The sequence below is a fragment of the Equus quagga genome, chromosome 15, assembly GCF_021613505.1.
Source record: "Equus quagga isolate Etosha38 chromosome 15, UCLA_HA_Equagga_1.0, whole genome shotgun sequence".
Classification (NCBI taxonomy): Eukaryota; Metazoa; Chordata; class Mammalia; order Perissodactyla; family Equidae; genus Equus; species Equus quagga.
The window spans coordinates 26,458,212-26,476,689 of record NC_060281.1 but is presented as its reverse complement, the minus strand read 5'-3'; the positions used below and the strand labels follow the sequence as shown (position 1 = coordinate 26,476,689).

At 36.6% G+C, this 18,478-nt stretch overlaps 1 protein-coding gene across 1 annotated transcript in view; it reads left to right on the top strand.

The window, feature by feature from the left end:
• ZFAND3 (zinc finger AN1-type containing 3) overlaps positions 1–18,478 on the top strand; it is a 309,393-nt gene that overhangs the window by 101,562 nt on the left and 189,353 nt on the right. The window contains exon 2 of the mRNA XM_046640155.1: positions 558–598. Within this exon, the coding sequence (XP_046496111.1) occupies positions 558–598 (41 nt within the window). The remainder of the gene's footprint in view (positions 1–557; positions 599–18,478) is intronic.

The following is an 18,478-nucleotide window of genomic DNA, read 5'->3' as shown; positions in this document are numbered from 1 at the left end:
TATTAACAGATGAAAGGACATGAAAAGAAATTTGACTGGAAAACATCTGAAGAAAGAATTTTAAACAACAAGGTCATAATGTGACCAGGATCTGAAATAGAGCTAGAACGAGGGAAAAGAAGATGAGATAAAAGTTTAAGGAAGTTATGGAGATAAATGAGTGTGTGTACGAGGAGAAAGTTTTACAGACTAAATTTGTGTGATAACTTTGTGGTATATGTTCCAGTGTGAACAGAGGGAATATGGTGATCGTGGGATAAATTGACTCCTGTGTCATCTTCTGGGCATATTACAGTGTTTGTGAACTTGCTCCTGCATAAGCTGCTAATCACAAAAAATAAAGGGTTGGCTAATTCATAGATAACAAGCAAAGTGTTATGTTTTGTTTTTGTTTTGTTGTGGGGGAGGGGTGGCTGGTTAGGAACTTATCGTTAATTTTAGTTGAGTTGCCTGGCCAGGGAATTCCTTGCCTACGTGTCAAACATCTTTATGTTTTGATTAGCGTGATACTGAATTTTTAGCTCTTCTTTCTTTTTTTTCTTTTTTTTTTGCCCCAGGTCCAGCAAGACTATGAACCTCTGTTCCAAATGCTTTGCTGGTAAGTGCAGAAAAAGGGTTTTTAAATTTATTTTTATTTTTCTTCTTTTGGTTGTTTTTAAGAGTATCTAAATCATTTGGCCTTCCTTTGGGTTTATGCATGGGGTTTTGTTTTGTTTTGTTTGTGAAAGCAGTTTCTCCTCACCAAAATGCTTCTGTTGAAACAGGCTTCCCTGAGTGAAATGAAATCTTATATGTACTTGCACCAAACAAACTTTCCTCATGTGTAGTTGTTGACGTACAGTGGAATTGTAAAAACTTGTAATAAGGTAATAATGTTCACCTCTGATCTTGACTTGAACGATTAATGGTGAATGTTGCTTTTACCAATGACAATACAAGAAAAAGAATGTTTTCGTGTTGGAGTCAGGAAGAGAATCATGCTGAAATAGCCCTTTCTAATCCAATACCTCATTGAAATCACCTTGGGTAAGCCACTTAAGCTCTTTGGACCCTTAGATTCATCATTTGTGAAGAGCTTGGGCTTAATGTTTGCCAAGGGCCTTTTCCAGCCCCTAAATGCTGATTGGTTGACTCCTTGAATTATGACTCCTTTATGAAGTTGAAACCTTGCTTTTTTTTTTTTTTAAAGCATTTTATATCTAATGATCGCTTATATAAAGTAACTCAGATGTGTTTACCTTTCCTTCTTTATTACTTCATTTTGTCAAAGACAAACAAAGTTGAACACTAGTTAAAGTGATAAGGACAGATTTTAATCAGTGCTACACTGCTGCAGTAGGGAAGAAGGTGTAGGCTGAACTTGTTTGTACAGAGATGACTGGGTGTTTTAAAGAGAGAATGAGGGATTAGGGAGGAGTTGCTAGCTTGGCTCAGTAGAATCAGGGAAGTGAAAATTAACAAAGGATTGGTCAGTGTGAATGATGATTAGGTACGCTGTGTCTGTTGGCTGACAGTTATGAGGTTAGGATTCTATCCCCCTACTAGACCGAGAGACTGAGGCCCTGTCTTTCCTGATGATTACATTTTAAAGAAATGACTTTCGTGTCCTTAAGAAAGACACTCATGAGTTGTAGGAGATACATAAACCTCTCAAAGGGACAGGAGAGGGATTTACAGTTGTAATCGCTTGTCAGTAAATGCTCTAAGATAGGGTGGTCAGGGGCCTGTAGTCAGGTATTGGCTAGAACAGATGTTAAATTCTTTTGCCAGCTGCAAAGGGGTTCCTGGACCCATTGCAACATGAGTGTGCCTGCGCTTACCTGTGCTTCCACACACCAACAGGCAGTTCTCAGATTCCAGCAGGGTGTCTGAAATTCAACTCAATTCTGACACTGTCTACCTGGAGATAGAATCAGATTCCACAGGTAAAAGGCTCAGTCCCACAAGACTGCCCTTCACTTTAGATACCAGTCACAAGCTAAAGTTGTTATCTGTGCTTCTACCAACCAGCTGAAAATCGGAGGTTCCCACGACCCCCTCCTTGGGTTCAGTAATTTGTTAGAACAGCTCACTGAACTCAAGAAAATCCATTTTTCTCACTAGATTACTGGTTTATTACAAAGGGTATTAAACGATACAAATCAACAACCAGATGAAGAGATACGTAGGTCGAGGTCCTGAACAAAGGAGCTTCTCTCCTTCTGGAGCTTGGAGCCCAGCAAGGTGGCATGTGGAAGTATTCTGGTTCCTCAACATGGGAACTCTCTGAACAAGGGCCGATGAGCTATCCTTCTGGGTTTTTATGGAGGCTTCATTATGTAGTCATGATTGACTAAGTCATTGGCAATAGATTTGACCCCAAGCCCCCTTCCCCTCCCTGGAAATCAGGTGGTGGGACTGAAAGTTCAATCCTTGGATCACATGACTGATCTTCTTTGGGAAGGGAAAATTCCAAGGGTTTTGGGAGCCGTGATCCAGGAACTGTGGATAAAGACCAAATATATCTGAGAAGTATATTTCAGTTATCCGAATGACCAAATACATATATTTCTTTTTTTTTTTTTTTGAGGAAGATTAGCCCTGAACTAACTGCTGCCAATCCTCCTCTTTTTGCTGAGGAAGACTGGCCCTGAGCTAACATCTGCTGCCAATCCTCCTCTTTTTGCTGAGGAAGACTGGCCCTGAGCTAACATCTGCTGCCAATCCTCCTCTTTTTGGTGAGGAAGCCTGGCCCTGAGCTAACATCCATGCCCATCTTCCTCTGCTTTATATGTGGGATGCCTTCCACAGCATGGTGTGCCAATTGGTGCCATGTCCACACCTGAGACCCGAACTGGCGAACCCCGGGCCACCAAAGCAGAGTGTGCGCACTTTAACCGCTCCACCACTGCGCTGGCTTCTATATATTTCTTATAAATCATAATATTGCAGCAGCTTCGAGCTTTCTCAGGCAGGCAGTTTAAGAGGGGCTATGGTTATCCTAGGGCTGGAGCCTTGAGCTCTTAGAAACTGTGTTAGTGTTTGTTTAAATCTTTTAATGTTCGGGGAGCGGGGTGGATGAAAGAAGAGCCTGGCTAAAATTTGATGAAGGAGAAAATCTTTGTCAATTATCATCTTCTTTTTGTTATGCTATTTGGGCAAGGAAAGAATCATAGTGTAAGCTTTAGACCTTTACATTTATGCCTGAACTAGGGGATAGGTGGGAAGGAGTTGAGAGAGTTGAGAGAGTTTGTGTGTTAAAAGTTTGGAATTTGTCAAATACTTTAGATCTTTAAAAGGGAAAAATACTGGTAAGTTTGATTTTTATCGAACTTTTAACAATATCACTGCCATGTTAAATGAGTGTATTCTGCTTTTCTTACTCTGCATATCTACAATTACAGATAGGAAGAAATGCTTCCTCCTTGATGAGAGTTTAACTTTATAGTAAGGATAAAAGTAACAGTGAGACAAAGTATATATTAGATTGTAGGACTGTCTCCATAGAGGGCTAGCTCCCCCTTATAATTCAATAGAATGTGGCTTTGGGAGAAGGCCAGGCACCTTTGAGTAAGATTTCTCACATCGGATACTCAGAAGACTGTCTCATGTGCCTAACTAAATATAAAGTTTAGACAATTACCAGTGAAGACAGTTTAACCATGGTCCTTGTGTTTCTTTGGACTTGCTGCACTTTAATTTGCTATGGTTATAATTATTTATCATCTCTCTGACATCTGTCCATTTACTATTTACACAACTTTGCCATTTTTGCCTTTACAAATAGTAGGAGGATATTTTCAAGTGTGTAAAGAAAATACTGTCTCCTTTCTTCTTTGTCTTTACCCCTACACTGATGATTTCCCCAACATCATTTGAAAGAAAGGACTAATAGCGTCCTGCTTGCTGAGGCAGGATCTGGTGTTCTTTTTAAAATTCAAATGAAAAAAGATCATTGAACTTTAAAGAAGCATTTGTGGACTTTGTTCTTGTAAGAAGATAGAAATGCATGGTAGCAGAGGCATGAGATGTGCAAGGTAAAGTGAAGTTATTTTGGCCAAAGCCACTGTGATTTTAAATACTCTTTTAAAGTATATGGTAAAGTATACAATGTACTTTCAAAAGATAGAAAAATCTAAAAAATAGCTATTGTGTACCATTAGGTTAGTTAGAGATTGTTCAAGATTCTTTTTCAAAATAAATCTGTGTGGTAAAAAAGTAAGTTTGTTAAAACTTGTTACATAAAATTGAATGAAATTTGTAGAAACATGTTTAAAAGTCTTGTTGAGATAGTAGGGTACTAGGTTAGGAACTGTGGGTGCCAGTTTAAAGTTAACTTGATAACTGTTTGCCTTTGATGAAATATTCTGCCAAATGGTGATGCCCCCCCGCCCCGCCATCACTTCAGGTATTTTCCCTTTTCTTTATAAAAGATTGCTGGGCTGTTTGAGGTCCTTGGAAGGGAATAACAAGAGAACAGAAATGAGTATATGGAAAGTGGGAGTTACTAAAAAACCACTGAATTGTCAGTTGCTGGTAAATTATATAACAAATAATAGTGTTTCTCTGTATTGTTAACAGAATGAGGAATGTCCTGGTCAGCCATTTGCATGTATGTTAGAAGGGTGTCCAACCTGGCTTCCTAAAGGCTCACAGCTCAACCAAAATTCCTCTCTTTGAAATGGGAGGGGTTTATTTTTATTTTTTGACAACTCTCATCTTGAACCCTGGTTTGGCCTGGCTGAAATTAAGACTATTTGGAGTTTTTTCACAAATGTCTAATGCTTCTTTCTTAGCCTTAAAGTGCCTTTGACCTGAAAGCCTTTTCATCCAAGATATGCCAAGGTCACTAGGACATTTAAAGGAAATATTCTGGGGAAGCACCAGGAAATGATCGACTCTAGTGGTACGATTTGAGGCACAAGGGATTTAAAATGCTCTTCTTGATTCTCTTTGTCTGAGGTTATTATTTAGTCTAAAAAAACCCAGCACCACACAAACAGGCAAGAGTTAATTTTACTATATTGTATTTTTTTCCATTCCTGTAATTGTTTGCTATTTTTCTACCTTCCCCATCAGTCCCCCTTTCACATGTTCTGTATTTTTCTTCCTCAAATCACAATTCTGTACATTTGTTTGGAAGTTTGGGTACGTCTCTCTTAAGACTGAGGCTGTTCTGTGAGCAGAAGCCAGAAACACCTGCAGTTTGGGGAAGGATTCTCCCACCTTTGAGGTGATATATCATCCTTCCCAGTCGAGAGTGTTAATTATTTTTATATTATCACTAAAGGAAGGATTTGCTTAACAGATTTGCAGTTTATTTGAAGTTATGGAAAAATGTCTAAACTATTGAAAAGGATGATATTTAAGCACCTGGAACATAAGTTGTTAATTGATCTTGCCGCAGATCTTTCCAATTTTTAAAGCTGAGGGTGTTTTTTTTGGTCTTGTTTTGACTTTTCTATCTCCTTGATAATATGCTACCTATCATACTATCCTTTTCTTTCATTAAACATTTTTATATGGTTTGTATGACTTTACTGAAAGAATCAGTAAATTGTCTATAATAGAAAGCAACAAAATTTCATGACATGGTATTTATAGTTACATTATGATGATTAAACATTTATTGATTGAAACGCTTTTTTGCTGCAGTTTTTCTAACTGGGTATTGTGATTCATTAGTGGATAGAGAAATCAATCGGGTCATGATTAGCATTTTTAAAAAATTGAGTAGAATAGAAAATCAGAGCACAATTAGTCTTTGATATTTAGGCGCATCTAATACCTAATTCACAATGACCTGTTGTACTACCATATTGAATCCCAGCTATCATTAAAGCAGTGCTTTTCACAGAATAGTTTTGCTAAATAAAAATATGGATGACAGGAACACCAAACAGAATGGTAAGAGGGGAAGGCAGAATTTTTTAAAGAATTGACTGAAGTAACTCCTTCAGCAATGTGACATTATCTCCACCATCCTTAGAAAAGCCTGCTGTCAGGGATGGAGGAGGGTGGTGAGTAGAAAGTGGCTACAATCTATAGATCATTTTATACTTTATAAGGGAGTGAGCCTGAAGAAATGTCCCAAGAGACAGAAGATTCTTGGAGTAGCACTGATGACAGATGCTTATCAGAACACACATTTAACGTATTCAGTGTAATAAGAACCAGTTGGTCCTGTGGACTTTTGGACATCTGTATGTACTTAATCTTTAGTAATTTTCAGTAATTTCTTAAAAAACCAACACAGAAGTGTCTTATTTATAGACTATGACAAAAGTGCTTCATTGAGAAATCAAAGGAAGCAATTTCTTTTAAACTGTAGACGTGTTTAAACATATTGTTCCATTTAAGACTTAACATTTGAGAGACTTGCTGTTCTATGATTTATATAAAATTAGATAAGTAAGGGAAAGGTGATTATTCACAGTGTGAGAAGCTTTCTCTTTTTACCTTTTGCAGAAGGTTTCCTTTACAAAGGAATACTTTTAATGCATTACTGTGTCAGTTTACAGAAAAGGACAGGACTAGAAGGAAAGTGTAAGGAGTCTCTTGTGAGTTGAAGATTATTAAGTAAAGCATCTGTTAAATTAGAAGCTAATGGTGAAATTAATTTTCTGAAACTTAGTTTCAATGTAACTTTTCAAATATATATTTCTTAGTGGGACAGTAGTTAAGTAAGCTTACCTTTGTTTCATGTTTAACTTCTGTCTTATGCCTCATTATTGGTGAGTGATACTGCAATAAATAAAGCAAATGATCCGTGTTGTATAGGAAACATATTCTAGAATGACTCTAGAGGTAACTGGATACTTAGTTTTGTAGGAATCTGTTTTCGGGTATCTATTCATATGAGTAATCTTAGATGCTGGGTTCTGATATTTATCTTTGGAGAAAATGTTGTTATAATTAACGTATTTCTGTTACTAGCCTTTGTCTTCTGGGAGAAAACTATTCTGTGTAGTAATTTCATTTTCACTTTTATTATTTCTTGATATTGTCATACAGTTACTGTTTTAAATTCAAAATGGACTTTGGGTAGGTTTTAAGGGATTGAAATAGCTAGTGTTAAAGTAGGATTTTATTTTCCTCATTGCTGCGTACTTTACAGCCAATTTGAAAATTATCAAGCTTGTTCATTGCTGTCAAAATTTATATCTAAATCCAAAATGATTATTAAATAATACAGTTCCATAAATAATGCTCTTAACCTGCCATTAGTTTGTTTGGGATTTTTTTCACTTTTAAAAATAACATAGGGACATTAGTTAAATGCTGATTGAGAATACTTACAAACAGTATGTGTAGTATCCTGTTTTCAATTAGACTACATGTAATTTATATGTATATAGTTGTATGGGATAAAGCTGGAAGAAGATACATGAAAAATTTGCTTTTGATTGTCCCAGAGTAGGAGTATTTGGGATGGATTTTAATTTATTTTGATTTTGTTTGTCTATAAGTTCAGACTTTTATTATTAATGTAATTGTAAAAATCATAAATTTTAGAAAAGCATATTCTACTTACATCTGACAGACTCCAAAAGTGGTTAGTTTCTTTCTGGAATCAGCAAAAGAAAGTTGGCTGTAGCTTGCAGCATAGGGAGTCTGAATGTTGACATCCAAGGTAAGTGATAATAGCAATGCTAGGTATAGGGTGGACTGGTAGGTAAACCAAAATACGGACATGTTTCTTTTAGGTAGCTTGAGTTTCATAGTGATTTCCAGAACAGGGTAACAATTTCCCATTTTGTAGCATGTGGATTAAAATGTTTCCTCATGAATTTGTAACTCTTATTGCTTGGAGTTACACTCTAATCGCTTTTCTGCTTCCATTCCTGGCTAGAAGTTCAGCCTAGAAGCGGCCTGATTCCAGTTACTTTTGACAGGGAGGAATTGTAGATTACAGCTGAATTTCGAGGAACATAGTGAATTTGAAAATTTTAAGCACTTCTTGTTATGCATGTTTCTTTTTAGAAATTATGGGAACCCTGTACCCATCGGTAAAATAGTATAAAACAAAATACCTACTTCCAATGAGTCAGTTTATAGTGTGGTGAGGTTTGGGGAGGGTAGTGGAATCTGTGTGCTTGTCATACCTTGATTTTTCAGATCATGTTTTACCAGAAGAAAGGCAGCTGCTGCTCTTAAAGTGGAGCATTTGAATAGGGCATTTCTGTATTTTTGAGGGGGGGGAGGTGGGTGAGATTAGCCCTGAGCTAACATCCACTGCCAATCCTCTTCTTTTTGCTGAGGAAGGCCAGCCCTGAGCTAACATCCGTGCCCATCTTCCTCTACTTTATATGTGGGACGCCTACCACAGCATGGCTTGCCAAGCGGTGCCATGTCCACACCAGGATCCAAACTGGTGAACCCTGGGCTGCTGAAGTGGAACGTGCGCACTTAACCGCTGTGCCACCAGGCTGGCCCCATTTCTGTCTTTTTAATTCTCCTGATTACTATGGTATACTCTTGGATTTCTTTAAAGCTAAAAGTCCAAGAAAGATTTCTCGAGTATAACACACACATTGGTCTTGTATTTGTTAAAAAGAGACAGATCAGCTCATTGGAGAGCAGCCGTTATGTGTCCTTTGGTGGGTATCTGTCTGATGTGGGTGTCTGAAATTCAGAATATTATAGAGAGTAGTATAATAATCGTCCACAAGCCAACCAAGCATAACAAATCCTAACATTTTCTCCCCTTTTATTCTTGCTTTATAACATGTTTTAAAAGAGAACTAAAATCTCATAGATAGTTTTCTTTTACTTTTTTAAAGATTTTGATGGCTTCTTCCTTTGTTTTGTTTTTTTTTTTTTAAAAGATTGGCACCTGAGCTGTTGCCAGTCTTCTTTTTCTTCTTCTTCTTCCCCCCAAAGTCCCCCAGTACATAGTTGAATATTCTAGTTGTAGGTCCTTCTGGTTGTACTATGTGGGACACCGCCTCAGCATGGCTTGATGAGTGGTGTCATGTCCGGGCCAAGATCTGAAGTGGTGAAACCCTGGGCTGCTGAAGTGGAATGCATGAATTTAACCACTTGGCCACAGAGCTGGCCTTTCTTTTTCTTTTTTTTTTTTGTGAGGAACATTGGCCTTGAACTAACATCCATTGCCAATCTTTCTCTCTCTCTCTTTTTTTGCTTGAGGAAATTGCTCCTGAGCTAACATGTGTGACAGTCTTCCTCTATTTTGTATGTGGGACACCTCCACAGCATGGCTTGATGAGTGGTTTGTAGGTCTGTGGCAGGGATCCGAATCTGTGAACTCCAGGCCACTGAAGTGGAGCGTGTGAACTTAACCACTACACCACCAGGCAGGCCCCTCATAGATATTTTCTTTTACCCCAGTCATTCTCTTTGCACCTCAGAGACGAGCACTATCCTTCTTATCCTTGTATTCATAGTTTTTATTATGAATGGTATTTATATAAACAATATATGATTCTCTTTTAAAAATGTGTAAGTGGTATATTGCACCAGTCATTCTACAGCTTTTTAAAAATGCTTTTAGAAACCAATCATGTTGACACATGTTGGTCTAGTTCATTTTAACTGTTACAGTATTCTATTATAATTAATGTCCTGATTTACCTGAAACAGTCTCGGTTTATGCTTTTTGTGCCAGTGAAATTAATAACATTCCTTTGTATTCCTCAAAGTGTTCCAGTTTGGTTGATAAATTATTGGTCACCCTCATTGTACTATGCCCCAATTTATCTATCCCCTGTTGATGGATGTATAAGTTGTTTTCAGCTACTGTTTTGATACCACAATTACAAACACACGTTTTCTCTATTTGTTTGTGTTTTTTTTCCCTAACACTTGCTTTTGAATACAGTAAGACTTTCTGTATTAGAAACCCTATTCTTTGTGGTGTAGCTTCCTTGCTGTCAAATGAAAGCAGGACAAGGGCAGCAGGTCCTTAACTGATTAGCACAGCTGAACTCTAGTAACCCTTTTTGACCTCTTAGTCTGTAGCAGTTTGCTGTCTCACTAATAAGCATTCTTAAATTGTGTAGTTAATTACTATGCTAGTCAAGATAAATGAAGCAATGTGTTGAAGATAATATTGTTATGGAAATTTTATCAAAAAAATAATTGTTGCGTTACTATTGGGAAACAAAATGGTCAGTGCTATAAGTAGCAGAAAGGTAGCTTCTTTTAGGCCTTAAGAGGAAACATTATGCAAATTTGTCATTCTTTTAGGAGAAATGAAAGAAATTTAATAGTCATTGGGTCTTTTAAGATATTTTGGCTCTGTCATTTGGCTTTATTTCTGCCCATGTTGGTCTAAAGCTGTGGTCTCTATAATGGTGCCCAGGATTATCTATTGAGGTGTAGAGAGAAAGTGTTAGAATTTTTACTTTTATTTATTTGTAGCATGCTTCATATAGTGTTGATTTTTACAATGTATATAGTCTTATTGGTATTACTTTCCTAGAGTTGCCAAACAAACTTGGTAGCTTAAAACAACGGAAGTTTATTGTCTCACACAGTTATAGAGGCCAGAAGTCTGAAATCAAGGTGTCAACATGCAGAGTTGGTTCTTTCTGGAGGCTCTAAAAGAGAGTCCATTCCATGCCTCTCCTGTTCTCTGGTGGCTGCCAGCAATCCTTGGCATTCCTTGGCCTGTAGACACATTATTCGAGTCTCTACCTTCATCTTTACATGGCCTTCTCTCCTGTGTGTGTCTTTCTTTTCCAAGGACAAGTGTCACTGGATTTAGAGCTCACCCTTATGTAGGATGATCTTATCTTAAAACCCTTAATTATATTTGCAAAGGTCCTTTTTCCAAATAAGATTTCATTCACAGGTTTCCAGGTGGAGAGAGAGATATATATCTTTTGGGGAGGGGGAGTTGTTAGGGGAGGTGAGGAGGAGTTGTACCAGGAATATATAACTATTTTTAAAACAAATAGATGTGTAAGAGGTATGTGCTCAAATTTTATCCTGATGATATACTTCTATCAAAGAAGCTTGGAGACCTCTAGTTCTGAGACCTGCTGGGGTTAGATGTGGTTGGCCCCTTTTCATGTAATAAGGCAACCCTGTATGACATGAAAAGTGATAGAAGAATTAACTGCTAATATTTCATATGTTTCATGTTCTTAGTAGTCTAATGCAAACTAAATCGGAATGATCAGATTTAGGTTTAAGGGCTTCCTTTTAGGCTTGGCAGGAATACACATAGATAGACTCAGGAAAGCACCACAAGACTTTTTTTGGGCCTCAGTGGCCTTGACTCCACTATGCTACAGATACTTAGACTAATTCTTGATCTGGCTCTCCCTTTGTGCTTGAATTAGAGGGTTACAATGAGGTTGCTTTTTGACACTTTTCCTGGTTATAACCTCCTTGCACTTAACTTAACCTAGTCCACAGTAGGGATGATGGGTAGAATAACAGGGCATTATTTTCAGGCAATTAATGTCTAACTAAAATATGATCTTTAACAATACAAAATTTTATAGCATTTAAAAGCTCTACTGCCCAGCTGGTTCTTAGTGTGTAAGGTAGAAGTAACTATGTTAACAATCTTAACTATTACTAAAGGTTTGTTTTAAATTTCTTAATTTACTTTTAGACTAAATATTGAATATAGAGAAGAAAAAAATACCTTAATCTAAGACTTCTGGTTTGGAGGAAAATAACAAGGGTACGTAATCTTAAAAGGGGAATGCTAAAAAAAAGGGATGCTTAAAATAGAAGTAGAAAAAGAATTACTCTTTGTGAAATAAGATGGAAGAAGGGCATGGACAATTATATCTATGTTTTTAAAAAGGCAGTAAAATCCTGAGATTAAGCAGTTGCATTAGTAACTAAGATTTCTGCATTGCTTTTATGTTATAAAGCCATTTTGCACAATATCACCTCATTTGATCCTTACAACTTTGGTGATTTTGTATCTCCATATTACAGATAGGGAAACTTCAGCTCAAATGGATTAAATAATGTTCCCAAGATTAAGAAAAATTTAAAGGGAACCGGCCTTGGTAGCAGAGCACATGAACTTAACCACTGCATCACTGGACTGGGCCTCTCCCACTATTCATTTTTGATAGGAGTGAAGGTAGTAGGTTTTGATGGGTTTGTACTGTAAAAACCCTGTGAGGATGTAGCAGTAACATTGTTTTGCCTTTGAGTGGAGGTTACGGGTATACACTTTTCCTGTTCTTTTTTCTTTTAGTTCAGTTGCAGTTTGTCTTTAGAGCTCCACGGAAAATCAAGAGAAACAGTGCTGGAAGCTTCACAGAGTAACAAATTTGGGAAAAGATTGCATATGTGGTGGGGGGGAGTGTTTTTGTCTAACTCATTTTCTATTTTGGGGGTGAGATCATTTCTTAACATCTTTCCTGTTCGTGTTCATGTAACTTTTAGCTTATTAACCTTGCTCCCTGCACTACATAGTGAAACACCATTTCTAATTTAGTCTCCTGTGTTTAGTTTCACAGAAGAATTTTAAAAAAATGTTTGGAGGTGTGATTTAATTGCAGGGCTGTTTGCACATTGTCAGTGTAAAGGCAAAGATGAGTTTCATATTTAGACAGTGCAACCTGCAGATTTCATTTGTTAAACCTTATTGTTGGTATTTCCATTCTCTATGTGTGCATAATAGTGTTGAAAAGAAGTCATGTTTTGTTGCATCCATATTTAGCAATTTGGTTGAGTTATGGAAAAGCCTGTCTTCTGCCTTGTGTATTTGCTCATTTGGAAACCTTGTGTAGTTTATAGAGACACTAGTGATTTGTTCCCCAGCCTCCCTGTGGATTTTGTTCCACATTGCAATCTAATTCTACCGCCCTGTCCCATACTCCTGTGCTGTTAATTTGTACATTTCGATGCAGTTTGTTTCATCGTGTGTTTTTGTAATCCAAACTGAATGTAACGAGCTATGTGCTTTAGGGACCTGGCTTTGCCTTGCCAATTAGAACAAAGTGGTTACTGAGAAAGAGTATGTTTTAAATAAAACATGGCACCTCTGAGTAGGACTGACGTTCATTTGGGAGTAAAAGAGATGGTTTTAACTCTTTGTTTCACAAAAAAGAGCCATTACTAAAGATCAGCACTTTTGGAGGGAAAGAAGGGTAAAGATTTACCTCTATAAAATATGGTTATATAAATTTCTTCATGGACTAACTAAATTTAAAAGTTTGTCATTTCACATCTACTTTTTTCTTTATGATTGAGAGGTGTATTAGCAAAATTCTCTATATTCCTAAGTATTTAACCAATGGCTGCTGCAGTTTTTAAATTTTGAACTATTCATGCTTAGGAAGGTAAGTGCATTTAAAACTGTAGCTATATTAGCCTCTTTATTTTTCTAATATATCAAGCCAAGTTTTCAGTGTAATAGAGAATCCTCAAAAGATACTTGAATAATGAGGAAGAATGTAAGAGGTTGCCATAGCATGTGGATATTATTTTCAGATAGTAATAAAATTTTGAGCCATCCATGACTTAAGAGTGTTTGGAATTTTAGCAGTACTTTCATCAAACATTTAAAGGATGGATGTTTTTGACTAGATCTTCGTAGGCTGACAGTTTACTAATTCACCCCATAGAACCCTCATAAATTGGCTCCAGTATTGCATTTGTATCTACACTAAAAATAATAGAATTCCATTTTTAGCTGATAGATAAACTCTAGAATTCAACATTAGCACGTGGAAAGCATGAAGTTGCTTATGTTTTTTCTGTTTCCATAGGACTTATATTGAAGGGTAAAATAGGACTTTTGTCAAAAGCTTTAAAGTAAAGACTCCAAGAGGGAAGTTAGATATCTAAAAACTTGATAATGGGTTTAGACAAAATTTATTTACCTATACAAGCAGGAAAGAACAAGAGGAATGCATTTCTATGGAACAATTCAAGTAAAATGTATGTAGATGTACCCTGTTGAAAAAAATTGTTTCTGGAAAAATGAGCTTTGTACTAGAAGAAGCTACTTTAATTGGACTAAATTAAACTAAGCCTAGACATTTCTAACACTGTCCTGTGAAAGTTCAATTTTCTGAGTAAAAATAATTAAGGCTTAAACTTATTGCTACCTTCTGCTTAACACTGTTCTAACTTGTGGCTGAACTAACAGGCCAGGACAGTTAACTTTGAAAATACTCTCAGCATCTTCAGAAATCATTAAATTTGCCAGCTTTTCATAAAGTGACAGTGATTTTTTTTTTTGACTTGTATAGTTTAAGATCCAGCAGCTGTTAATCTCCATGCTTGAAGCACATATTAATGTCTGGAAGAGTCTCTCTCAAAAATTCGTTTAACACAGGTTCTAGACTTCCAGTGGCAACTGAAAATTAGATTGTTCATTTCCTCGATGCCTGTTCAGTTACTCAGTGCACGTCATGTTTGTAACACTGTTTTTAGGAAGTTTAGAAGTGTTAAAACCCATTAATTCTGTGGTATTGGGAATTGATGATAATAGAATATTTGGTTGGAAGGAGTCTTAGAGCCTGTCCTATCCAAAATACCAGTGCGTATTCCAAATGTCTACTGAACTAATTTCAAAATAAACTGAGGTGGTGGGAGTAAAGTGGCTTGTTTTTTCATCTTTTATGTGTATCTTTCAATCTCAGTTTCCTTTTTTCCTTCCAGTGTAACTGTGCTCTTAGTGATCTTGAAGATAGGACTAGAAAGAAATCTATAACAAAGTGGCAGCAACACTTTTATTTGAGGGTACTTTTAAGGGATTGTATGCATTTTTCTGTTTACTATCTGTTAATTCATTTGCTGATTGTTTTGCAAAGTTATGAAATTTATTGTTTGGTAGAGTTGGTACAGTTGACAACTTTATGTGTTTGTGTTCATGTGCACACATGTATCCTTTAAGATATATTGATTACAATTTTTTAACCTTAAAAATTTTCTTAAATATGAGGCTTGCATTATATATGAGATTTTATCCTGTATGGCAATTAGAGAATCATTAAAATGTCCTTAAAATGTTTTCTACATCATTAGTGCCTTCAAGAAATCCCCCTGAGCTTGACAAAAGTCTTTATTATAGCTTTTTTTTTTTGTTTTCCAGTCCAAGGTAAAGTGTTTCATGTCCTAAGATATATACCCTCTGGGAATGGACCTTTTTTATGGTGTCCTTCTATCAAGTAGTCTGGGTTTTGTAAGAATCACAAACCAGACAAAATTCTCTCAAAATCCTTAAAAGGCCCTCCACAGGAGGAGCCTAAAAGACAAGAAGAGAAAAAACTTTATATGCTTCCCTCAAGCCAAAAATCTGTCTTCATTGAAAGGAAAGTAAAAAGTGATAAATTCACTTTTCTTTTGGGATGACTAAGGTCTTCTGTTTTGGCCTACAGTGGCTGTCGCATAGAATGGTGCCACTTAATAGCTTGTGTAGCAGTTTAAGAACTAAGGGAATGGCAGCACTGGATACTTCCTACTTTGGCTTTTGAGAAGTTGGGCGAAACTACATAGTATCTAGAAAAATAGCAAGTGAAGCAGATAATTTTAGACAATGGGAAATTTTGCATTGAAACATCACTGACGTAGTCTTATTTTAGTTAGCAGTGGTAATCACTTAGTTTTGGACATGCCAAGTGATATAATCTTTATAAAACAAAAATGAATGTCTTGCCTACAACGCTTTTTTATATAGTTGTCATATAAAACATCTGACTTTGTTTTAAGCAGGCTTTTTTCTTTTTTGTTGTTAATATTCTGAGTGTGTGAATAGCATAGCTCTTGCTTAAGTGCTTGTGAGACACCTGGACACTTGAAGCACTTCTGGTTATCAGTCCTTGTTAAAATTCTGTGGGTGACTCTAGTTGCATCATAAATCAAAATTCAGAGAACCAGCCGCACCCTAGTATCAGAGTGATGTTTTTGATATCTCGAAGTACTGGTGTGCTTTTCTGTTTAGCGGTTCCCTTGAAAGGCTGTCTGGGAGCTCTTTGTGAGTTTTAAATGGAAATAAATGCAGGGTATTCAGAGCAGAGATTCAGAGTGAGAGAATGGAGGGGAACATAAAGGCATACAACAAGCATTTCTTTTTTAAACTGCACCCAAGGGAACCTTTTCAAAGCATATTGTAAAGGTCAGATTTCATGTATTTCCTACTTGAGTTCTGTGTGACTGGAGGCTGTTTCGCTTCTGATTTATAAGATATTTACCGTGACTCAGTATTTTGTGAACACCTAACATTGTTAGTACTTTTGTCTTTTGTGTGACCCCACCCTTAAAACAGAAAACCAAGACCTGGTCTGCGTTTACAGAAGGCCTTCCTTATAGACCTTTGCTGCACAACATGAAAGAGCACCAGCCTTAGACGAAAAATAATTGTTTGGACTTTTCGAAAACAAAAGTAGTTTTTTTTCCTTTCTTTGTATACATTGTAAAGAACCAAGATACCCTTTCTCAATAGTTTAACGTTGTGGCTTATTATTTTTATTCTTTTGTGCCCTGATCATGGTTGAGAGAGAGGAATATTAATTTTTCTTAACTAGTATCTCTTGTTGACCTTAAAAATGAAATAACCAGTTATTTTACCAGCAAAATGAGTTTATTTAGGAATGGCAGAGAATTGCAATTCAGGACAGGCAAGCTATGATGAAACAGGCAAGTCCAGGGAACAAAGGAGAGGAGCTTACCTTTGTAGAGGGGTGGTTTTGAACGAAAGTTCATTCGAGGAGGAGGAGAGGTCAGAGTGGTGACAGCTTCTCATTAAGTGAACTGCGGGTGGTTCTCATTGGCTGGGTTGTTCCTGGGCCAGGAGGAAAAGCTTCCTTCCTCTTGCTGGGGTGTATAAGACGTTTCTTCCTCTTATGGTCACCCAAGACACAGCAAGTGGTAGTGCATGAGTGCTCCCCCTATAGCGCTTCTTAACCCCATTTTAAGTGAGATTTTCCTTATTTTCACACTCTTAAATTCACTTGTGCTTTAATTTCTCACAGCATTATCAAGGAATTGGGTTTTACTGCTTTGGAAACTAGTTTAAAAAATTTTGCTGCAACGTGGATGAACCTCGAGGAAATTGTGCGAAGTGAAGTAAACCAATCGCGAAAGAATCATCAGTTAACTATGCTTCCACTTATATGACTGTCTAGAGTGGTCAAATTCTTAGGGAAAGAAAGTAGAATGGTGGTTCCCAGAGGCTCGGGCTTGGGGAGAAAGGGAAGTTCTGGAGGTGGATGGTGGTGATTGTACAACAGTGTGAGTGCACATAAGGGCACTGAAGTGTCACTTAAAGATGGTTGAGATGGTAAATTTGATGTTCTGTGTATTTTACAGCAATTAAAAATAATGATTAAACGAAGTGTTTAATTTTGGATTTTGAATGCAATTTTGTTTTCCATGTTTGCCAAGAATCAATCTTTGTTCAGCTTTCTTTTAAAAATCCATTGTTAACAGAAGGTTAAATGTGAATATTCCTTCTTGTTCTCTGTAACCAATAAACTAGTCATCTTCAGTAGAGGAGAATAAAAACTAAAAATATTTACAAAAATAAGTAAAAATGGGAATTGAAAACAATTTCTTTTTCCTCTTTTAATTATCTGTTTAAATGATGCCATGATAAGCATTGTGTATAATTATCAGAGAAAGTGTAATGGCTTTGACTTTGGGCAAGCTACTTAACCTGGACTATCAGTTAACTTATTTGTAAAATGGGGATCATTATACCTCCCTCACTAGGAGTCAAATGATATACATGAAATCTCTTTTAAAAGTATTTATTTTGTCAAAGTACTATATGCACATAGTTTAAACAGTCAAAATATTACATGTAACAAAACGCCCCTCCCCTTCGTAGTCCCTCCAGTTTTCCCCAGAAGCAGCTGCTTTCAGTTCTTTTTGTTGTTTCTTCTAAATTTATACTCTCCTTATTTATGATTAAAGTACGTATATTGCTACTTTTTTGATCACTTTTAGATATTTTTTAGTTTTTGTTATGGTATGATACATAAAATGTTTGCGTTCTTAAACCATCATGTCTTATCCCTTCCTCCCAAAACTATGGTGCAATTTGTGGTTAATTTTTCACTATTTACATTATTATGGATACATAAATATTATATCTATGGGGCATTTTAGTATACTGTGGTATTTCATTTTCTTTTTTCCCTTCCTGGGTATTTTCCAGAGATATTTCTGTTACTTCTATTTTTTTTTTTTTTATTAATGTTATGATAGATTACAACCTTGTGAGATTTCAGTTGTACATTTTTGTTAGTCATGTTGTGGGTACACCACTTCCCCCTTTGTGCCCTCCCCCCACCCCCCCTTTTCCCTGGTAACCACCGATCAGATCTCCTTATCAATATACTAACTTCCACCTATGAGTGGAGTCATATAGAGTTCGTCTTTCTCTGACTGGCTTATTTCGCTTAACATAATACCCTCGAGGTCCATCCACGTTGCTGTGAATGGGCCAATTTTGTCTTTTTTTATGGCTGAGTAGTATTCCATTGTGTATGTATACCACATCTTCTTTATCCAATCATCAGTTTCTGGGCATGTAGGTTGGTTCCACGTC